Source organism: Passer montanus, unplaced genomic scaffold, assembly GCF_014805655.1.
Source record: "Passer montanus isolate IOZ18808 unplaced genomic scaffold, ASM1480565v1 scaffold23, whole genome shotgun sequence".
Classification (NCBI taxonomy): Eukaryota; Metazoa; Chordata; class Aves; order Passeriformes; family Passeridae; genus Passer; species Passer montanus.
In genome coordinates this window covers 4,613,987-4,638,575 of record NW_024366926.1, presented here as the reverse complement: position 1 = coordinate 4,638,575, position 24,589 = coordinate 4,613,987, and the positions used below count along the sequence as shown (strand labels likewise).

Sequence of the window (24,589 nt, the reverse complement as noted above, 5' to 3'; positions counted from 1 at the left end):
AATCCAAACAATCCCTGAGAAATATTAATATGTCAACTTCATAGTCCAACTTCCCCTCTCACAGAGCATCCTAACTTCATCCTACTTCACATCTGCAACACCAGAATTAAAGCAATATTTAATACCTTTAAACTTTTTATTTCAAAGTAGTAAAAAAATTTTTAATTTGTGTTTGTGAATCTCCTATATTCTGTAACATGGGCATGCCAAACCAACTACTTTATTTTAAACTTCACTGTCACCAGTTTTTTTTACTTCTCTTTTTTCTTCGTTTCCATTGCAGATGTTTTTCTATGATACATTATTATACCCTGCAGATTTCCAGTCAGTCTGTGTTTTCTAAGCATTTTAAAGTTGATGCAGACATACCAGCCAATGAAAATGGTAAGGCTTTAGGTATTTTAGTGAACAGTAAACAGAAAACTTCAGGAAACACCTTTGTTTCATGTTGTTTGTAAAAATTATTTCATCTTCATTCCTAAATTTTCCCTTGGTTCAGCTGTAGATAAACATTCCCCCGCCCCGCCCCTCCCCAAACTTTACCTTGGTTTACTGACTTACTGAAAAAAACTGGCAACTTGTTTGAAGAACCAGAAATAAATATTACTCTGTACAGTCATGGCAAGGATTATGTCCTTCTCCCTTTCACTTAAATATGAAGCTGTGCAGAAAAACCCAAAATAAACAACAATCAGCCGTGCTTGTTCATTCCTTTCTTGGTTACTGACAACATCCACAAATGTAATGATTACAACAAAAGGTAATCAGATGTGCACCTAAAGAAAACTTTTTTCCACTGCAACCTCCTTAATCTTAATTTAATCTTTCAGAACTCTAATGATAGATAATTCTAATGATACAATTATCACAAGGCTATCCACAGTAGTGTACCACATAGCTGTACAAGTTTGAAATGCTTAGCAAATATTATTCATATTAAAAATTTGGTATTTCTTCTCATCTATAGCATTCAGCTGCTTGAAAATATCAAATCTAAAAAAAAATCTGCTGAATATTTAGTTCATTACTCACTAGGAAAAAATGAAGTTATTAAGTCTGTTTATGGGCTTTCACCCCTCCCATTATCAACTCCTTCAACTGCAAAGGTCATGCTCTTTTGCCTTTAGACCACTTTATTTTTACCAAAAATTTTTAAGCAAATCATGTCCCCATCCATTTATTAAGAATTAGTTTAAAATTTTAAATGGTCTAAAACTTAAAAAGTTTTTCTTAAATTTTCAAAGTTATCTGTGAGATACTCACAATAGGAATGGCATTTTCTTATAGGTGTTCCCCATGACAACAATGCAACACACCTACAGCTTTCAGACTGGGCTTCCAACATTTAAAAAATAATGAAAACTAACTCTTTCCACTGTCTCCATCCCCAATGCCTTTCAGAACTCTTATTAAGATCTCTGATAAATGAAGAAGCCTGAATGTGGGAAATGGATCTGTAGAGAGTTCTCAGGGCCTGACAGAAGGCCCACACAATTTGCATCCATATGTAAACTTTGAGACAAGAAATGCTGACTTAGAAATGCCATGGAATAGGACAGATATTGTTGAGAGAGAAACAGAGCTAGAAAAAAGTTTCAAAGGATGGCCTTGTAAATAGACCAGATACTTTGGAGAAATAGAAAGATGCATTGTAGTGGGACCCACAATGATCTTGGATAAGATACTTTGGAGAAATAGAAAGATGCATTGTAGTGGGACCCACAATGATTTTGGATGATTTGCTTTAAGACATCTACAGCATGGTGTGGCAAGGTCAAGAAATACTTAAAGTGTAATGTGATTAGGAAATAGCTGGCCTCTGATTGTGATTGTGTGAATTATAACATCTGTATTGTCTCACCCTTCTCATGAGACTGAAAATGGAATAAAAGTTTTTAAAACGCCTCTGAGTTGCCCCATCTCTGGGTCAGGAAAAGGGTATTGTCCAATATCTGAATAAATAGATTTCTTATTCCATGCACATGTAGAGACATAACTTTTGTGTCCTACTAATAAGAGCCAGTTCTTACAGCCACATTTGAGAAAATTTCAATCAACAAAGATATCCTTTTACCTGTCTGGTTTTTTAAAAAAGTGTGAGAAACTTTACGGTTCTTAAAAAAATGGTAAGGCACTAAAAAGTCTCCTTAAGCATATGAATATATTTAACTACCGATAATTAAAGTATTGAACTATACCAGGAGCAAGGAACAAGACAGAGAATAAATTGAATGCACATGCTATGCCTTAAAATCAGAGTATACTACACCTTTCAAGAAATTTACCCCAGTACTAGCATAATGATATTACAATCTTTAAATACAGGGGGAAATATATTTTTTGCACATAGAATTAGCTTTAATGTTATACAACAATGCAAAGGTTGGTGGAAACAGGAACAGCACTTCAAAAGACCCTACCTAACAATCCAAGTCACCATTGCATCATGCCATGAACGCCTCCCAGACAAGCCACATTCCTCAGTAAAACTAAACAGCTCATAAACAAGTGCCTCATAAAGGAGTTTGTAACTTAGCAAGAGACAGAGCATGACCAAGTCACAAACTTAAATGGAAAAGAAATCAGGGAGACAACAAAAATCAAACTACAGCACAACAGTTTTCATCACCTGTCAATAATTGGCTCTGCTAGAAAGTTAGCCGAGGAAAGGCAGAATAGAGCTTTCAGAAGTGACACAAGGTATCTATGTGTCAGCAATTAGATCTTGCCTTTAATTTCAGTTAATGGCTAAATTGCTCACAAAAATATCTGCCTCTTTAAACTTTTAACATTTTCAAAGTCAGTCCGTTATTTTTAGTGTTATACTTTTGAGACATTTAACTTGATAAGGATTTCAAAATGCCAACCCTCAATTTCTTACTATAATGGATTATGTTTGAAAACACACGGCTGGGTCATTAACATTACTCAGTACTGGGAAAGTTGTTTATACATGTTCTAATAGAAGAGTCAAGGATCAGATATTTTCCATTTAAAACCATTAATTTGTCTAAGTCAAAACTTTTTGTTAAAAATAAGTCAAGTTTCCATGCCTATGATTTTCAGAGGCTTTCTGGATGAAAAAACAGCAGTCCTTGGCCAGAAAGGGAGAGGACCTGCTACAGTGAGAATACACATTTGAGATGCAGAAAACCCATTTTCAAGTCCCCAGTTTGTTTAATTTATCCCAGGAAGAAAACATTCATTGCTCTAACACATACTGGAAAGTGAGTAATTATTACTAAATAAACTCCTGCATTGAAAACAGTTCTACATTTTCACTATATTGAACATAATTCATGAAAGCACTTGAGCTTCATCTCATTTACAAGAGCAGCAAAAAGTACTCTTGGGTTGTAATGGTCAAAATGGATTTACATTTACACCTTTGAAATAATTGATGGGGTTAAAATGGTCAACACAGATGAACATTTTCACTTCTAAAGTAATTGATGCCTCTGACATAATCCATGCCATCCATGGCCTGATGGCACATGCCACTATAGTCAGTGGGCAGTGTGCCATTGGTTTAGATGAAATTTTATTCCGAACTCTTTATAATGAGTCTGCTCACTAAAAACAAACAAAAAAACCCCCAACCACACAAAAAAATTATCAAAAAATCCCCCAACAAACAACCAAAAACCACGTGTCATACTCTACAAATGCCTGATCAGGAAACTTCCCTGTCTGACCATCCAGGAGCCCCTCGGGAAGCACGTGAGCTGGGACTTAGGAGCTTTTGCAGCTACACCCTTCCACACTCACACGGTCACACCAGGTTTTCCAGAGCAGTGTCAGACTTCCAGATCCTTAATATCATTTAATCATGGTGCAGTAACGAAATAACAAATCACAGCTGGACTGGTGCCTCCCAGGAGCAGCCCCAAACAAAAAATTCCTGGGCTTTTACACCCTCACAGCAAAGGTGAGGGTTCTGCCTCTTGCCTGGGCTTGGGCTCCTGCCCTCCAGAGCTGAACCTGCAGCTGCACCCCGAGCTGCCTGCACTGAAAGGAATCCTCAACACACCCATGCACTCCCCCAGATCCCCTTCTGCCTATCAGTCCCATGACAAGGGAAATTAGGAGGATTTACTGTCTGCATTGAGATGATTAGATTAGCACTTTAAGTGCTCTTACTGGGTGTATCAGAATCCTCCCATGGAGTTTCAAGAAAATCTTTTTTCATAGTCTTAGTGATAAAATCTTGTCAGCAACCTATAATGTTACAAGTTTTATGACTTTTAAATCTTGGCTATAGAGTACTCAGCAGGAAAAGCTTACTTTGTAGGTATGCATCAGAATTCATTGTGGGAGTGTGTGTCTGCCTGAGGGAAGGAACCTGAATGAGCCCAATATTTACCCTTGCAGTGCTGATTATATAAAATGTTAAGTTATGCTGGAAACCCTATTAACTGAAAAAAACAAAAAAGTAATGATGATCCTTCTGCATGCCTTTGTTGAAACACCATTTGTGTTTCTGGTTGCTTTTGAAGATTTTAATAAGACATACATTAATCATTTTCCTATATGGGCTCATTGAGAAAAGAACTGAATTTATAGCATTTAAAGCATCAGTTTTGCCTACGATAGGAATTTTAATTTTGAGATTTTGAACTTGGGGTGAACCTGTGATGAAAGCTTCAATAAAATAAAGGAGAATACACTAAAAAATACATGTACATAAAACTTAGAAAGGGAACTATAATCAAGGCATAGAGGCAGAAAGAAATCAAACAATACATGTGTAGTTCCCAGTCTTATTGCTGATCCTTTTAGTCATTAACAAATATGATAATATTTAGTAAATGTATCAGTGATACTGGGAAACTACTGATGTACCTACACTCCCCACAATAAAAAAATGTTTAATTTACTCATTAAACAGGTGATGCGGTTCTATTCAGACAGACTTGCTGGCAGAGCTCTTTTTCTTAGGAAAAATGTGCACAGAGTTATTGAGAAAAAGGAAAAGACAGTGAATAAATGCACAGATGCTTCTTGTAACAGCACCCATAATACCTACTTCACACGTCTCCCCTCAGAACAAATTCAGTGCTTTTCAAGATCTCATATCCTATGATGATAAAGACTGTGAAACAAATCAGACATATAAATCTTTTTGAGAAATGACAAAATGGAAGGTTTGCACCAAAGGCAGAAAACTGCTGTGATGATGCGACTTTTAAAAGTCTGTGCTATACCAGCCCAGGAGTAATAAAGAAAGGAAATACTGACATGGGAGAGAACAATTAAGAGTGGGAGGAATCTATTAAACCACTGAAGAATGGTGACAGACTGGTTTAAAATAGGATGGAGACTGAGGCAGCAGAACAGTAAAGGTGGGTTGTGTGAGTCATACTTCTACAACTCTACTCATTTTAGTAAAATATCAAAAGCATCTCCGAAACAAACAAAAAAACCCCAAAAAACACAGAGGCTTCAGATGCTTCTCAGCAGAAGCAGAAATTCAGCTGGAGGGTGGAATGAGAGGAATGAGAGCTAATGAGGCCTCCAGCCCACTGCAGAGCATCACTGAACCCAAGCTTGCTGTATCTGCCATGGGGGTCACAATGCCTGTGTCATTATTTCAGAGTCCGTTTTGAACACAAAGCAACACATTAAAATCTTCTAATTGAAGGAAGTGTCAGCAAGTACTTAAAATATTGAATATAGTGCATTTAAGGTAGAGAGGGTAAATAAGCTGGCTGTGTCAACTGTGTCAAGCATAGGAAGCTTTTGGAACAACAGGCCCATCATTACTCATCTACTACTACTCATCATTGTTGAGTAAGTTAAGAAAAGATCTCATTCTACACCTAGAAATACAGAGTCCCACTGTGAAAGATTAATTCCCTGGGCTAACCAGCAGTCATTACTGTGCCTTTCATAGTGATTATTCCAAATATCTGCAGTAAAATTAAATTGTGATTACAGACCAAATGGATAATTTCTCTCTTGCTAATTCTAGGCACAAATGTCAGGAGCTGCCAGAGCTCATGCCCATTCATGAACTGCACTGATTTGCATTTCCAGAACCCGTAAAGCTGCAGGATGAATAGTAAAAGTCTATGTATAGACATAATATAGTACAGATTACACTTTACTAGACCTACAGCAGTGGTTACACTACTGAGGACTGTCAACTTTTGCTACTTGACCTGGCACTTCTGTTTTATTACTGAAGGAATTTGCATCAAGGGTATTAATTACAGAAGTCAGAACACAGTAGGATAATAAATACGGAAGGAAATTCTCAGCTCCCTCAAAGGAGAAAAGAAATAATGGAGGACTTTTTTTCTTTCATTTAATGCCAATTAGTAAAGCATGGTTGAAATTAATCAGAATTGAGACACAATTAAACATCTCTACAATAAATTACTATTATGGTTATTATTTACAACTTGGCTGTGACTAATAACCAGTGAGACTGATGCTCATTACAACAGATAATGTATAATTAGCTAATATTAGATATTTGATGTACCAAATGGCTGTCATAGATCTCTTCTTAAAAGACTGGCACTATATTTTAAAATAATTTAATAAAAATAAAATACTATTATTATAAAGCACACGATAATGAGTAGGACAAAAGAACGGGTTCTAAAACTTGGATGAGACATTGCTTGCTAAGTTGACCTTTTAGAAATACCCACTCTTTCACTTATCTTCTAAATGAAAGGCAGGATTATTTTTAATTCCAGCTAATGAGAGCGGATATAAGTACTCATAATTAAAAGTCACTCACATTTGAGCCAGCTACAGTTTTGCTATTATAATATAGAATAACACTTAAGGTTGCATGACAAATACCATTCTGCTCCATTATATTCTAAATTCTTAGTTCTATAATATTTCAATTGTGGCATAATTTTTTCACACAAGACAAAGACCTATTTCTTCAAGAAATATTATAAAGAGACAGCAGAAAAAAAACTTCTCTTCAAAAGAAGATCCTCCCTACTTGAAAGTTTAAATGCAAAACCACCAACAAAGATGGTGTTTTCTGAGAGGAGAAATAAACTTTTTCTACAATCTAGAAAAAGTTCTTCCTTTTCTAAACACATAGAAAACAGCAGAGGATTGAAAGCTGGAATCTGACATAAAAATAACCCTCATTAAGATGAAATGCCTATGATGGCTTTATCAAAAATAGTTGTAGAAACATTTTGCCCAAGTGTCTGGGTACAGGGCTGAACAGGATTTTTTTTCTAAAATTTTGAAGAGCACAGCCAGGGAAGCCTGCCCTGAACATCTGTGTGTTGCTAACTCCACAAGAAGGAACCCAAAGCCACACAAAAAATTGGCTGTAGTGGCTGCTGTGCAAAGTTGCCCCTTTCCTCAAAGAAAACCAAATCTACTATTTACAACACTTATGGAAGAAAGGTTGCTGAATAGCATTAACTATATGTTTATCTGGTAATTTTCTCATGATTGCTTTTTGGATTCAACAGCTCTGGAGTTGGCTACCTTTATTTCTTACCCAATTGTTTTCTACTCCTTTTCCTGGGTAACAGTCATACACTTTTAAAGGTACTGTCCTTGATGTAAGTAAAGCACAATGACTCAGCTAAAGTAATGGTATATAATAGACTCAGGCTGCAGTGAAAAATATCTTGCTCCAAACACTCCTGAGCAGGGTCTTACGTGATTTGGATCTTTCTGCAAGTCACAGCATGAGCAATATATTGGGGGAATGGTAGCTGAGATTGGTGTTAGCAGAGCTGAGATGCAACTTACAAGTACTTCCAGGGAAATCTGGTTTCTCACTTTCATTAGATTAAACTCAAAACCTTAAAATGGTTCTGTACAAGCTTAGGTTCTCCATATATTTCCAGCACATATCCTGTGGGACTAAAAATGACAGGCATCTGCTTTGGTGAAGTTGGATATACAAGAAGAGTATGGTGACAGGATTTGCACTCTTTCCTGATGCAGAAATGCAGACTTTCTTTTGAAGGCAAATCATTAAAATCCAAGGAAGGACAGTTGTCTTTCTTGGTATCAAACCAGGTATGACTGAGAACTCAGGCTTGGTTTCATTTCACAGTCTAATATAAAAGCTCATTAGCTCAGGGATCTTCAACTGTCCCAAAGAGAGAGAGTTTATAGGGCCCTGCTTCGTTACACCTGTGCTTTCCGAACCACAGAATGGAATTTCTTTTTCAATCTCCTTCTGCACAGCAAGGATGTGGGAAAGGTTATTATCATGTTGCTACGGGAAATGCACCATCCTATCATCAAAAGCCAATATTATTGACTGACAGTATTCGGAGACGCTTATGGCTTGTAAAACCAGTCATTCACATTACAACTGGAACAATAGTGCTGTCTCTTGGAGTGAGCCAAGGAGAAATAACAGAAACTGTTACATTTTATATTATTTTTATTTCTACTAAATGCTGCGAAATGCACTTAACTTTTTCCTGGTCTGACCTCCATTCATTTTACTTGAATTGCAAAGGAAAATGTTTCCTGGTTTGAAAATTGACTGAGAATGAAAGATTAAGTAATGCTCTCTGCCCTATTTTCCAGTTTCTTTTACCATTTCTACTAGACTTTTAATATGAAAAACATATTTATTATTTTATTAGAGCAACTATTCCACTTCAAATAAGTAATTTACAACCCATTCTGGGTTATAGGAACACCATTTCCTTAAAAAATAAAGGCACTACAGTGCACTTATCAATGCCCCAATGCAAACAGAGCAAAGTTTGATTACCTCAGCATGAAAATTATCAAGTCAGTTTTTCTTACTTCTTACACCTTTATCTGAGCTGAGCAGCCCATTTCTTTCTAAGGGTAATATCTTAGTGGTTTTCCAGGCACGGGGAGACTCAACTACTGAATCTGACTTAGAATGTTAAGCAGAATTGAATGCGCATTTAAAGTGGTGTTCCAAAGAAATAAAGATGAGTACCTTGGTATCTGGGTAAAACATTGCTCAATTTCAGCCAAATCTGACTGAGAGATGGGTCTTAAAAGCATTAAATTCCAAAAGAGGAAAAAAAATGAGTGAATAGCTGACCACTGATACCCCATTTGTACCTCCACTGATGAAACTGAGCAAGCACAATCCCCAACCCTTCTAATAGCAAGAATCAGCTGGCTGGTTGTACAACTGTTGCACAGACACAGAAAATTTGGGGTGGGGGGGCAGGAAAGAGTTTCTTTTCTGGGCTTGGAGAGGTCTGAAGGACACTGTTATTTTCTGAGCTGGAAGAACATGCAGGAGAGACACCAACTTTACATCATCAAACTTCCTTAATTACAGTTACTAAGCTTTAACTTAGCATCATCACAAAGTGACTAAAACTCAACCCAGTCAACTGCTTGTATGAATGCAGAAGGTGGAAACTTACTTGGGAGCAGGAAAATTTTAAAAAGGATATTCCTGTGAGTGTAACTTAGTCCATATTATGACACCCAATTGAGTGACTGGTGCTCAAAGCTCAAGTTCCCTCCTCCTTATCTAAGGGAACAACTGGCAAAGTGACCTCTTTGCTAAATGATGCAGCACTGTTCCGAGTACCTGGGTGGCCTCAGGAGACCTCTTCCAAGAAGATCTGCCTAAGGCTATTCTGTGTCCCAGGGATGGATACCATGGTGTTAGCTGAAAAAGTGACATATGGCAACTCCCTCCTCACAGGTTAAACCTCATGAAGTTGTGGATATGGTCCCAACATTTATTATCAACTAAAATGCCAGGCCTGTGGCTTACACTGGACTTATGCCAAAACCATTCTTTGAGAGACCTTTAATGTCTCCTGTATCCTTGGAGAAACTAATCATTGTTTTGTTAAAAGACATACTTGAAATACAAAATAAAGAGAAATCTGTTTATGTCACACACTTATACAGCAATGCACATATCCAAATGGGATGATGGACAAAAACACAGTCTTAAAAATAACAGTTCACAGCTGTAGTCTGCTGGGAAAAAAAACTATTCAAAACCAACTTTGTATTCTAGGTATTTCTTGAAAATTAGATATTATATACACACAACATCACAGAAATTTGAAGAAAAGGAAGAAGCAACAATAGCATTTCACAGTACAGCAGATAACGTGATAAGCCAAGATTAATAGACAGTGTTTATGATTAAATGAATTAACTGTACCTTAAAAAACAATGGCTCCTCAGGAAGGGGGCTAACAGGGAGGGAGGCTGTGCTGCCAGCTGGGCTCATGTCTGTACTCTGAAAGAAAAGCACACAGGGGTTTGCATTTCCAATCAAGTTCTATGGACAACTTTTTTACATTTTGGAGGAGGGTGGGATGAAAGAGTTTGAAAACAGGACCGGAAATCCAAAAGAATTAGACTGACAACTGCAACCTGTATTTTATTTGCTTGTAATTAGTTCAAGTATTTCACTAATGGGTAAGTACTTGCATTTTATTTTTAACTCCCCATTCAAAGACTGAAACACATGCACAAGTACACAAACATGCTGTTCATATTTGTTCATATAGAAAAAATTATTAATCTCAGAAACTATGACATAAAATTTTAAATTATTTTTGGGATGGATCAACAGTATATTTAGAAGGAAACGTTAACAGGAAAGCAATATATTGCAGGAAAATATTAGGTTCAATGTTTAAAAAAAGATCCCATTCACATGAGTCAATATACCTAACAAACAAGCACTAATACAAGAAAAGAAACAGTGAAGACCAAAGTTTTAAATCAAAATAATTCAGGAAACTTCGATGGATATGTCAAGTCAAAATGCTTGAAAGATTGACCTAGAGCCTCACTCTCTTCAAATCATATTTCAATAACTTGTTGGTTAGCATGGTCATTATTTTCACAGATGTGACATATTAAAACAAGTGTGCGACTCTTAACAATATAGAACGGTAATAATAATAGAAGAACAAAATCTGAACTTTAAAAACATATATAGACAATATCACAGTTGTTCTGGAGAAAACTAGAATAATGCTACCTCTTGAGGAAAAAAGTCCCTAAGTGCTAAAAAAATAAAAATCCATCATGACCACCATAAAACAGAAATTAAGATTTTAAAAAACATCAACAAGTCTGCATGGCCTAGGAGTGCATCCTTTTTCACAATGTAGCACTGCAACGCAAAATGATTTAATAAATTCAATTTCCAACACCTGTTTTTGCATCACTATGAATCTACTCCAAGTCCTTAGATAAACCCAAATTGTGCAAGTGAAGCACACTGCTCCACCCAGTAATTTCTAACAGTTCATTCATCAGAAGATGCTTATGGAGAGACACTGCATTTTACTCAGCCAACTCTTCAGGGATGAAAAAAGAAAAAGTTTGGGTATGAAACCCCCATGTCAAATCCAAAACAGGGCACAGAGACTTGAAAGTTAACACCCACCAAGAAAATGTGAGTTAAACTAAATACCTATCAGTTACACCATAGCTGAAAGAAAAGACAACAGTTACTTGCTAAATAATAAGGATGCGAGTAAATGAGAAAAAAGGGTGCCATGGTAATTATATCCTAAGAAAGAGACAGGTAATTTATAACCCATGGAACACAGAGACTCTGTTGAGGAACAGAGATTGCAGCATGTCAGAAAGCCAGTATCTTGGTAGTATCAGAATTGTATTCAGAAACATTACAAATTTTAACTCGGACTCCTGCACCTGATCATCAAGAAAACTGGCCAGTAATATTTACAAAATGAAGTGAAACTTAGCTGTTCTACATTAAACAAAGACTGCAGACAAAACTGGACACTTCTGTGGGAATGTTTTGCCTCACATGCCAGCAGCTCAGCAGAAGACAATTCACCTTTTAATTTATATAGCATAGGAAAAAAAAAAAAAAAAGGGGGGGGGGGGGGGGGGTAATCAAGCACCTGATTTCCAAACCAAATCAAATGCCCTAATTTGCAATTAGAAGTGTGCAGGAGGACAGACCCATCTTTAAGCACTGGAACAGCATCATTAGGAAAGTGTGAGCTGCAAAGTGCGAGCTGCACATTGTTCAGGGATAGCTGGAATCCTAGGAAGGTTTAATAGCCCTGAGGATGACACTGATGTTGTCACAAAACATCTCAGGGCACATCCAGAGGATGGCCTCAGAAAAGCATCTGCTCTTTCATGATGACTGGACAGGGGCCAGCCCAGGTCCGATGTCACACTGATGTGGCACCATGCCTGAACCAAAAGTGAGGGGTGTGTTAGGAGGGGCACCACGACTACATGGCTTCTGGACTGAAAACAATTTGAGTCTGGCCAGACAGGAGCACTGGCAGGAGAGCCTACAGCTGTCCACACATACATATGCTCAGTGGCCCCTCCAACACCTTCAGTAATTTTCCCCTCTAAGAAAGCAGAGCACTATCTATGCCTGTGTAAATTAATTAAACCCAGTGGCACTAACACAGTTTTATTATAATGGAGGACTGAGTTAGACAGCACCAAAAGGGTTGTTTCTCAAGCTCTTAAAAAACCAAACCCTTACAAACTAATCACTGCTATGAAAGATGTTGATAGCTTGCCTACCTGAAGCCATACACTAAGAATTTCAAAGAACACCACACTCCCCACTTAAATTTGCTCTCTGTGGTGCATTTATCATAATCACACTTTGCAATCTAAAGCTCCCCATACATATTAAAAAAAATCACTGTGAGGAGTTTACTCAATGGGGAATTATTTGATGTTGTCTAAACCAATTGTGTTCTCATAAAAGCAGCCACTCACTTCAAGTCCAGCATAAACTTGATAGGTTTTAGTTATAAATTAACCAGAAGATGCTATACCATGAGGCTATAATTACATGTTGTAAGACATTGCAAATTATAAACAAACGTAATTTGCATCTTAATTCAAAATATTAGGCAAAATCAGAACATCTGATTTTGCAGAACTTTACTGTGCAACTATCATTTTAATATGTGGTTTTTTATGTACAAAATGCACAGCTGGATTTTGTTGACTGAGCCTTTTCCATGTGTCACTGGAAACCTCTCAGTTTACCAGAGGGCAGAGAATTTGCACAGCTTTAATCACCTACTACATTTTCAAAATATCTGAATACCAAGCAATTCAAGTACTTCTTAGAACAACAGTTTAGAAAAATACCATCTTGTCCATGCCAAAAAAAAATAAAAAATCCATGAGCATTTCTCTCAGTGCTTTTAGGCCTTTTATTTTTTTGTTTGGAACAGGCTGCTAATATCCAGAAAACTGACATTATTAGAATTTTGTCAATAACTCTTCCATAATTGTAAAGATGAACATTTAATTTTTATTCTAATTTCTAGAATCAGCCAAAATATACATCATCCTTATTGTGCAGTTGAACAGGTACTTTGGAGTCACTGATAGACCATGCTAATCATTTATCCTTACACACTAATGTTGAAACTGTGATCAGGAAGTTTCCTGATAATGAGGCAAAGGAAGAAAACAAGCCCAAGAGAACAAACTCTTCCCATTGCTACATCCATTTTGGAGATCCAAGGTCAAGATCCCATTTGAGGACAAATTCTCATTATTTGAGCTAGATGGAAGTGAAAGCAGCTGTTCCTAGAGTTGTTTTAAAGTAGTTACAGGCTTGGTTTTGTTTTATTCTACTTGTCTCTACCTTCCTCAAAGCAGAACACTTCACAAACCTACATAACAATGTAAACTGTCTAACAGCAGATTAGAGAATGTAGTCAGCAGTTCTCCAGCAACACAGAAGATAAGGTATGTGCACAGTGTTAAAAATACACTCCTTTGAAAAGGACTCATTCTTTTGAAGAGTCATCTTCCAGTCTTCAACAACTCTTCTATAAATGAAAGCAAATTCACCGCATAAATTCAGATTTTTCTTGCTACAAACCCTTGCCTTTAATCTGATGTTCTTTAGGAAGTGGCCTATCTGTCAGCCTTCATTAATTGTGCCATAAAATAAGGACCATCCACCAACAGAAGCCAATTTAATTTGCTACAACTGCTTTGCAACAGTGGTAAACACTGCAATGGTAGCTGGCAGACTGACTCCTCAGGAGACCACTATCACAATTTATTGATCTAAGGAGTTAATACTGACAGAGAAAACCTTCAGTGGATATTAGAGCTAGAGATCCAATAAATCTTTATAATAACTGAAGAAAAGACAATCTGTGTACTTTATAGCTTTGTCTAAGGGGCAGTGGATGAATGTTGAAGTGACTTTCAGAGTGATAGTTTTAGTTGTATCATAAGTTATGTCAGAAAATATCATTTTATAATCTAGAAGTTGAGTAGAGCTAGGAAATTAAATAAGTGCAGTCAGCAAGCGCAGTAGTGACATTTTGATATACTGAGGGTAATCAAAGACCTGCAAATGGATTTATTAATGGCTCTGCACAGTATTTTATGAAATATTGTACTTAAATACCATTATCCCATTTTATCCATGGAAGTGAAAAAGAAGGAAAAGTGATTTGCACAAAGCTATGAAGGGAGGTCAAAAACAAAGACAGAATCATCCAGTTATTCATCAAGGGTGTGCAACACTCTGTTACACACTTTTGGAGTGCTCTGATTTCTGTAATTTTTGTATTATTTAATGTCATGAACAGTTTTTGCTCATACATATACTTCCTGCAAATACATTTTCTATAAACAACTGAGGCTGGAAAAATGAAAATTGGTTTCGATTAAAGAAAATAGTAGACACATAATAAAAGCTTTCATCTCCCACCCTCTATCAGGTTTGATAACATCCCCGACATCCCCCATCACTCTCACTAAGAACAGAGTGAGAGCCTCCTTGGTATATGTTTTGTAATATCTATGGATGCAATTCAGGTGCTTATTTATAAATCCATGTCACATCTCCTGCCTTAGAAAATACAGCTAAATATCTTACTAATTACTAATGCATGCAATCAACAGCTCAGACATTTAAGTATTATTTTCCAGTATTTGCCTGGAGCTTGCTGCTCCCATAGCTAGGAAGCTGCATGGGTCTTGCATCTGACCCGAGTTATTGCAGCTCCTGTTGCAGAGGTGAAGCTTAAATTACAGCTGCTACTGTGTCTTGCTACCTCTTTTTATGCTACATGAGGTACAGACAGCCAGGGAAGGTTTCAGTGGCTCAATTACCTACTGATTCTCAATCAGCAATTAGTATACAGGCACTCAGATTAGTCCTGATTCCTCTCACAATCTAAGCAAAGCAAATCACCTGGGGAAGTTGGGAAATTCCACCTCACAAAAGATACAATACTGATCTGTCACTTAGCAGTATTTATACATCCAGAACTGTTTTTTTGGTTTTTTTTTTTTTTAGAAGAGTGAGTTTTCAGGACGTCTGTTAAATCTAATACTTTGCACAACATTTTTTTTTTCCACCAAGGAGGGTTTCGTATGAATAATATTTTGTTGACTGTTATGTATTTGCACTTGGAAAAATAGCTGAAAAGATGCTCTTTCAACCTTCTAATTAGGTTAAATCAATTGTAAAGGCCATAACCAGCAAGTAACATAAAGCATACATGGTTTGTTGAAGGGCTACTGTGTTTGAAATAGTTTAGACTCAGACTATATTTTCACACTGTTTCATGTTTAATATTAACTTAATTTACTCAAATATTTAAATTTACTAAGTTACCTATCTCTCTTCTCTTTATATTAACTGCAAAAGTGTGAGAACACAAAAGCACAAAGCACAAATTACTACTATTATATGGTTTTCAGTTTCTAAAATGGCAATATGAAATTATTTAGCATAAATATAAGTTGGTAGCTAGGACAAGGACACCTTGATAAAGGTTTTGAATTTTTTAAACTAATTAGAAAGCTGAACTATTGAGAATGGGAGGTTGATGGTTGATTATTCAGTGCATTTAAAGTGGGGATAAAAGTCTGTTTTTATAAGCACAAAAATATTACATTTCTTACAATAGACAATGACATCTATGTCATTACATAACTAATGCATTTATTTAGCATCAAATCTATCTTCCTTTCTGCTCTTTATTTTCACCTGGATTTCATCTTGCTCATCCTCCCAGTCTGTCTTTTCTCCCTGCTTTCCGCCACAAAACTCCTAATAAACAGAGACACAAGTTTCCTTGTCAGACAACTTCCTGCCACAGAGAGGTTACATGAAGTGTCCATTAATATGTAGGAGAAAACCATTTTTACCTTCCCAACAGCAAATTCACTGCAAGTTAATCTCTAAAAATCCCCTTCACTTCTATTGCAAGCAGAATCTAATTTCAAAACTAATTTGGACAATGACTTTGGGGTTAACATCTCTTTGAGAGAAGACCCGGGGGATCATCAGCGACTGTCACTCTCTCAGTTGGGACTGCTAGCATGACACATGATATTAAATGCAACTCCAGTCATATTTTTATCCTAATGAAAACCAGGGGGTTGCGTTCACAGATGCAAATGCTTTGTTGACAACACAGTGGAGAACTGATTTCCTTAAGCAAAACTCTACTCCCTCTTCAGTTTCTATTGTTTCTTTCATACTTCATTGACTATACTATCCAGCCTTGACATTTTGTTATTGTATATTCCTCCCTAATAATATCATATAAAATCAGCTTTTTCTGCTCTTTCAGCAGGCAATTGAGAGAACCAAGTGCTCTCCAGGGATTTTAATCTGCAGGCTGTCTATTTCAATTGCTTTTCTTTCCTTGCAGGAGATCTTTCAAATGTACACTTTTTTTTTCCTCAAACTGTTTCAGCTTTGTAGAAAAAAAAGGATGGTTGTCTCTCACAGTAGGTTCAGTGTGGGTTTTTTAAACTCTAGTCACAAAGACTCTTTCTTTCTCCAAAGCCTGCATCACAGCACTCACAGTAACTACCTGATACTCCACACCACAGTCACAATCTGAATGTGAAAATGTCTGCTCGGCATCCACTCAAAGAAGAGGCCATCAGCAGAGAACCACTGGGCTCTCTCAAACTTCCACATCTTCCCTGCATAGAGATCCACTGTTTTCCTGCACTTCCAGATAAAAGATTTAGAATAGAACTAATTAATTAATCAAACTGAGAAGGGTCAAATCATGTTTTGCATCATTACCTAACATAACCTACTGGGACCAAGATACAAGGTGGAACTAAGAAGGACCAGATATCAACACAAACAATAAATGCACCTACCATTACATTAAAAAGAACAAAAGTATAATCAGAATATACATTTATTTGCTGCTGGATATAGGGAAGCAACTATCTTGATGGGTTAGGAAGAAAATGCTCCCCAAACCAGGTTTTTCTCCAAGTTCCTTTCAAGTGCCCACAGACGGCCACTGTTCAAGCCAGACATGGATTTAGGTGCCAGTTTCAGCACAACAGTTCCTATGCTCACAATTCACTGCTCTCCATGAAGCTCTGAAAGATGTTTGTCATCTCCTTACAGCCAGTGTAATGTCTTTTTTTAGTCTACAAAAGACACGATTCCTTCAAGACAAAAATCTATTTGTACTTGCTATTAATGAGCATCTTTCTTGAAGGCACACATTTTAACACTCACCAAACTCACACCCGAACACTACACATGCTTTACTGTCCAGTATATGCCTTTTTGCCCGTAAGTACATAGGGACATAGGTGGTATCTCCTCCAATATTTTGATTAGTTAACTGACTACAGTTTCCTTGACTTAAAGTGCTTTCATCTAAATGAGGGCAATGTTTCATAGTATTGACACAACTTATTTTTTAAATCTGAACTCACTGAAGCCAACCTGACTTCCATTAATAATTTTCTGCCAAATTGCCCAGTTGTTTCCTGAGTTTATTTTACTTTGTAAGCATCATGGACAACTTTGCCATTAAAACACAACTGTGTTTTAATCTGAAGCTATATTTTATTTTTCTGTGATTCCCAAAAAAGATTCGGATGCCTTCAATTGCTATGCATTTCATTGAGGTTTTAACAAGCTATTTTGCACTTCCTAAATGTTGTGATTGCAATTATTCTCACTTCTTCATCAGTTCTCAGAAGGGTTTTTACCATTTCAGTATGGAACCACTCCTGACAGGGTATTTTAATTTATTTAGATGCAGAACTTCATTCTCAAAACTATCTTGAAGTACCCAATAACAGCTTAAAGGAAACATTTTAAACATCTGTACGTATCTGTTACTAAATCGAGGAAGACAGGCTGGGTGTTTTCTTCCCACTACATGAAAAGAAACAAGTGACATTTTACAATTTGAAATACATTTTTCCTGGCTGCAGCACTTCTTCTGCATAATGTTGATAGAAGTAAAAGCTAAAAAGTTAGTGAGTTTTTCTATTTTATTTGCTTCACAGTGTTTTCAATAGTAATTACTTTTGAAAGTTGAATTTATGTGGCATATATACATATGGCAATATTTCATCTTCTGAACTACATAAATTCTAATTACCAAAGACAGTTTCTAGAATGCTAAACCCACTTTTTAGTTTAACAGTTTTCACAGTGGCGTTAGTCAAGGCAGAAGATTCTAAGAAAATTCCTTGAATTTGAGAAAAATTCCTTTATTTTGTAAAAACGCAGTATGCCGAGTTCTCACCTTAACACAGCAGCTTTCATTCCTAAGGGAAGGATTAAGGGTAAGGCACAACAGGAACTTCAACTCCCACCCTGTCAGAAGGTTCAGTAGAAGCTACCCCAGCTGCAGTCCTTCCCCAGTCCTTCCAGCTCCACTTGTTCTGCTTTCTCCTTTCCAGTGCTAAAAAAGATTTTCCTGTGCTGGGACCCCAGAACTGATGCAGCCCTGCAGGTGGGGTCTCCCCAGCAGGCAGAACCCCCCTCCCTCCCCTGCTAATTCAAATGCAGTACAGGATATGTTTGGCTTTCTGGGCTGTGAGTGCCCATTGCCTGTTCATGTCCAGCCTCTCATTCCCCAGCACTTCCAAGCCTGTCTGCTCTTTCTTACCTCTTAGTTTACTTACACAGCATCTCCTATTCCCATTTCTCCCATTCCTGTACCCATTCCATCGCCAATATTAGCCCTGTAGTGCCATCCATCTGAACCTGAAAGCCCTGAAAACCATCCATCCACCTTCTCTACCTTCCTCCCTTCCTTTGGCCAACATGCATCCCCTTTCAGGTTGCATAGAGAGGCTAATTGGTCTATTAAAATACATCTAATACAGCTAAAGTAAATACCATGCATATATATAAACTTAGACACAAAAAGAGTGTGTGTGTATATATAGATACACAAAATTGATTTAAGGAATCCTTCTGTAGCTGCTATACAATTAGTTTGCTACTGAAAAGATACATACACAGTGAAGCTGGTCAAATGAGGAATGTGTGAAAAAGTTGCAGGATTTTGCTACAAGAAACCTTTAATTTTGACACAACTTCACAGCCTCCATCTTTGTGAAGTCTGGGGAGGCCCAGCTACACTGTTTAAGAAAGTGATACCATTTGCAAAGGAACAGAGGAGTTAAAAGCTGCTGTACTAGTACTTATAAGGGCATTGCATTAAAATTATTATTGTTATTTTTAGAGCCCTCAGCTGAGCTTTTTTTTTATTTTTATGTTTTGCAATAGAATTATATACTAAATTTGGGGACCTATCTGAATAGCATTTTATAAAGCCATTAGTAATAAAATATTCATTTTTCATTTATATTATGTCCGGGAATACAAATGAGCATAATTTCTTCCTACCCTTCAACATTAATAGGAAAACCAGGGTGACAAATTGAACACACCTTTCACATTCATTTAACTACAATAAAATATAGAGAGCTTTTCAAATGAAAAACAATTTAAAAATAATAATACTATCTGGGGTTTTTTTGGAGGTACTGTTACAGGGATCTCCACTACTGTATTAGTATATTTTATTCTTTTTTTTTAGTTCTGTAATTTCGCAAAGCAAGGTTAAGTTGCTGGCTCAGTGATCATGTGATAAATCTGTATTCCTTGCAAAAGCTTTGGTAAAACTACAAAAATAAATCAGCAGGAGACAAAAGAAATGAGGAGATATGTTAACAAACTCCTAGGCTTGTGCTACAGGCTGGGATTTATCCATGCTCCCATAATGCCATGGAGCAGTTGGCACTGTGGTTTATCTGATGGCAGCCTCTCTGCATGGCTCCAGTACGTTACTTTTATCTGTTCCTTTTCCCCTCACTTCCACCACTATGATTTTAGCTCTCAGCAGCTGCCACTGCTGACAAGAATCTCCGTAGGCTCAGTTATGGTAAAAACAGAAGCTTTCCTTGGCAGAGTTTTTGGATCTTTCCCTGCTCAGCACCACAGAGGTGCTGGCAGGTGCTAACACCTCCTGGCTGCTGCACGGAGTCCCTGTGGGTGTCAGTGCTGCCATCCCACTTGTAAGCAAAAGCTGGTTCCCCATCTTCTTCCTACAAGTCTCAAGAACTCCAAAAGAAACTGACATCCAAAAGCATATAAAACAATCCCCTGAGAGATCACAGCTAGCAGAAATACCCTGGGTTTAAATGTTGCCCACCAGCAGAGCTGGCCTGAAAAGCCCAGCTCACAATTATTCCTGTTGAACTCTAGTTCTTATCTTACTGCTGCTCTCAACACAAAAATTTCACCAGTCTGCTCCGTCATGCCTCTTAAAGTTGGGGCAATTTACTATGGCTGCAGCAGATATTGCATACAAAGAAGGAGATTGCCCTGACAAAAAGGCAAATGTTTTTTGCACTGGAATACAGGAAACAGATAAAATATAACAAACTTAAAGCACATACAATGAAGATGCAAAAAAGATACTTGTGGAACACTGCATTTTCAACAGAAGAAATCAATATTAAAGAAATACTAAAATCCATCCCCCACGCCCATCTATTTTATTGTAACTTTCAGTTAATGGCCACGGACCTTTTTTGCCCTAAGTCCTGTATCAATCAGAGCACATGATGAGGGCCTTTAAAAGCCTCTCAGTATTTTTTTTTTAACATACAGGACTCATATTCCAGCACGGGGATATTGCAAAGGGTCTGGAAGCTGCCCACATATGAGCAGAAAAAAAAATCTGCTGCCAGGTTTCAATCATTTCTAGTCTAATGCCTCCATTTCTTTCACTCAGTTCTGATTACTCTTCAGCAGTATAAGGTCTAAATGGTTCCTGTATTAAAGGGCAATGGACAGCTGCCCAGAAGCAGTTTCAATCCTTCTCCTAAGCAGAGACATGGGAGTTCAGCACCAGCTCTGTAAACTCTTACATAAAACAAAACCCCATTAATACACATTTTTAAAAAAGAAGAATTTCCAACTTTTACTAATGGCTCTCAAAAACAAGATATTAAAAGTGAATGCAAAAAAACTTTAACATTGCTTTTCATTTGCTTGTTTTCTGCAGATTAGTCTAACATAGCTAAAATGCAGGGGGAAAAAAAAAGCCATGTTGTAGCTATTTGATAAATGCAAGCAAAAATCCAACAGAAAACTCTCATCATTTAAGTATGGTTTTCCTGAAGAAAAATGAAAATTCTCATAGGATTCTTGTTGAATACTTTGGAAAGGTTTTAGGCACATACCTGAAGTAAAAATATGATGTTCCAGGAAGCTACTTGCAGGTATGTATTTTTCAGAGGATTTCTACAAAATCACACTAAAAACACCATTAACACTGTTAATTTCCATCTGTTTACTGCAAATTTCCTAAAAGAAGCAGCTTGTTTTCACAGTGTCACTAGAGTTTATTAAATGCCACTAGGATCCAAGCTGCAAGGGGTGATAGACACATTGGAAGGACAGGATGCCATCAAAAGGGGCCTGGACAAGCTGGAGAAGTGGGCCCATGGGAACCTCATGCAGTTCAAGAAGGCCACGTGCAAGGTGCTGCACCTGGACTGCGACAACCCCAGATGGCAACACATGAAGCAATAGAAAACAGAAAGGTTGAGAGAAGTGGGTTTGTTCAGCCTAGAGAAGGCACCAGGGAGACCTCACTGCGGCCTTTCAGGTCTTGAAGAGGGTCTGTAAGAAAAACGGGGACAGACTTAAGCAGGGGCTGTAGCCATAGGACAAGGGGTAATCGTTTTAAACTAAGAGAGCTGTTTGGCTTAGATATAAGGAAGAAGCTGCTTACGGTGCAGGTGCTGAACCACTGAAACAGGTTCCACTGAGAGTGGTGTTCCATCCCTGGAAACATTCAAGGTCAGGTTGGATGGGGCTCTGAGCAACCTGATCTAGTGGAAGATGTTCCTTCAACTCATTGCAGGATATTGGGCAAGATGACCTTTAAAAGTCTGGGGTTTTTTGGTTTTTTTTTGTTTGTTTGTTTGTTTGTTTCTTGAACACAGGCTATCACAGAATTCCAAATCTTCAAAAAGACAAGCACAGGCCTTCAACAGATTTATGCAGCAGTGACTTACACCCAACAGTCACAAACTTAAGTTACTAATGTTCCTGTTCTTCAAGCCTTTTCAAGCAGATGAAGGGTACTGCCTGCATGAAGTGTCACATCTAAATGGGGCCTGAAATAGTAGATAATAAAGTTCAATTTATGGAGTCAACAGCAGTGGAAAAATACAAGGAAAAATTAGGCAGGGAAAAAATGTAAAAATGCAGAAATGCATGAACATCAAAATAGCATCGATAACTTTATTTTCTATTTTCTATTTCAAGCAGTATGCTCACTTATACAGTCTAATTTGAATTTATTTATAAAGAAAGCTGATTAATGCTTTATAGTATAAATGAATTCAAATTTCAATTCTTATGATAATTTAAATACTTTTCAAGAGAAACATGTTTTTCTTCAACTGCTTCTCATTTAAATCTGTGCCTCAGGTGCACAAATTTAACCTTTATCTTACACAACTTGTATAAGCAAGGCTAAATTAATATGTAAGCCAAAGCCAGCTAATTCTTCCAGGACTGACTAATCTTCTCCCCCATGGACTATGGAGGCAGGGAGCTACTACTACAATTAGTCAGGACATGAACATACACAGAGAATGATCTGTTCTCATCTAACTTTCCACAAGAAAACTCTTCACACAATTGCTAGTTTGAAATACAACCAAACTATTTCAAAACTGGAAGAAACCCACTGCTCTATAAATGCAAATTGTAACTGTGCAATAAGCACCTCCTCTGGATAAAACCCAATTTTTTCCCCCCTCATGCTTTACATTTATAAAACAAAATAGGGAAACTGGAGCTTTGAAAAGGTCAAAGCCTTTTGTACATCATCATGCAATTCCCCAGCTAAGAGTACAGTATTCTTAACAATTCAGCCTAAGGTTTGCTAAGTGATTATTATCAGGATAATTTCTAAAAATAGCATCAATTGCTAGATGCTGTGAGGAAAGAGAAAAGGGTGTGATTGCTGAAAAACAAGCCTGAAAAAAGGAACTTATGTCTTTTGTGCTTATTTTGACACAATCTTTTCAGCATTTGACTTTCTGAATTTCAGCTGCCTACACAAAGGTACACCACTCATTTGATATATTATGTTTAAATAAAGTATTCTTTATTTTTACATGTTTTGTGAAATATGGAGTCTCAGGTTTTGGTTTTTTTTTCCTAAACATACTAAAGAATAAAATTCAACAGCATGCTGAGTGAAAAATAATAAAATACTGTGTTTCTGTAGAAGTCTCAGAAATTGAGGACAAAAGTCACATCTCTCAGATTTCAAGAGTATATTAAATACTAGCAGTAATTTGCATAAGGTATAGTATTATTTTTCAATGCATTAAAAAGTCAAAGAACAAATCTGAAAAAAAGCACACACCAATCTAAAAAATACTTGCCCTACAACTCCATCAAGAGCTAGAAAGAATTGTCTACTTTGTGTTTATTCTTGATAAAGAATGGATGGGAGCAGGCTTCCAATGCTGCATGATTGTCTTGTGAAAACAAATCACTTCTCATATTTGTTTTTGAAGGCCAGCAGACAAGAACAGAGACATTTTGTTTCTGGTTGCTAGGGGATACAGAAGACCATTTTCACACAGTGAATCATCACTGCATTTGAAAAATGGCATTAGCAGGAATTTCACCAATGTGCAGATGTCTCTTTCTCACCTTCCGTGATCCTGCAGTGACCCACAGTCCTGGTGTAGGATGAGGTATTTTAATTTTCACTAATTATCTATCCCCATGGCCTTTACAAAGAATATATTGCCACTAGCACATCCAAAACTTAGAAGCATGATTACACAGGGGCTGAAACACTTCTTTGGAACAAGTTCTGTAATTCACTACCTATTCAATTCTACAATAATCTATACATAATTCTACAATAATCTATACATGCAAAGTAACATTTGGTATGACTGAAGTTTCATGTGACATGATCTTCACCCAGTTAAATGACAACAGAAGACTTTACAAACAATGGGACAGCAGTATCCAAGAATTTACTCTACTCCAGTAGTTTCAGTCAGCACTCTGATGTGTGGGTTTTGTGCAAATCCACTTGCACACCACATATGGGGACTTCCATAAAAAGCAACATCAGATGCAGTTAATTTCCATTGAGCAACAGAAACTTGGAGGAGGGAAGGGAAGCCTTCAAAAGGTAATTTCTCTGACATGAAAAGAACTACGTCATACCAAAAACAGATTTTGCTGCTTAGTAAAGGATTGTGTCACTAAGACAGCTCCTGAAAAACATCTCAGTGGTATACCATAAATGACAAGTTTTGTATCTGA

At 37.1% G+C, this 24,589-nt stretch overlaps 1 protein-coding gene across 8 annotated transcripts in view; it reads right to left on the bottom strand.

Moving 5' to 3' along the window:
• CCSER1 (coiled-coil serine rich protein 1) overlaps window positions 1–24,589 on the bottom strand; it is a 626,891-nt gene that overhangs the window by 302,383 nt on the left and 299,919 nt on the right. For 7 of the 8 annotated variants that reach the window (XM_039710732.1, XM_039710731.1, XM_039710730.1 and 4 more), the window contains one exon: window positions 10,130–10,207. The exons of the other annotated variant lie outside the window; for it this stretch is intronic. In XM_039710732.1, coding sequence (XP_039566666.1) covers window positions 10,130–10,207 — 78 coding nt within the window. The remainder of the gene's footprint in view (window positions 1–10,129; window positions 10,208–24,589) is intronic. 8 annotated transcript variants of the gene reach the window in all.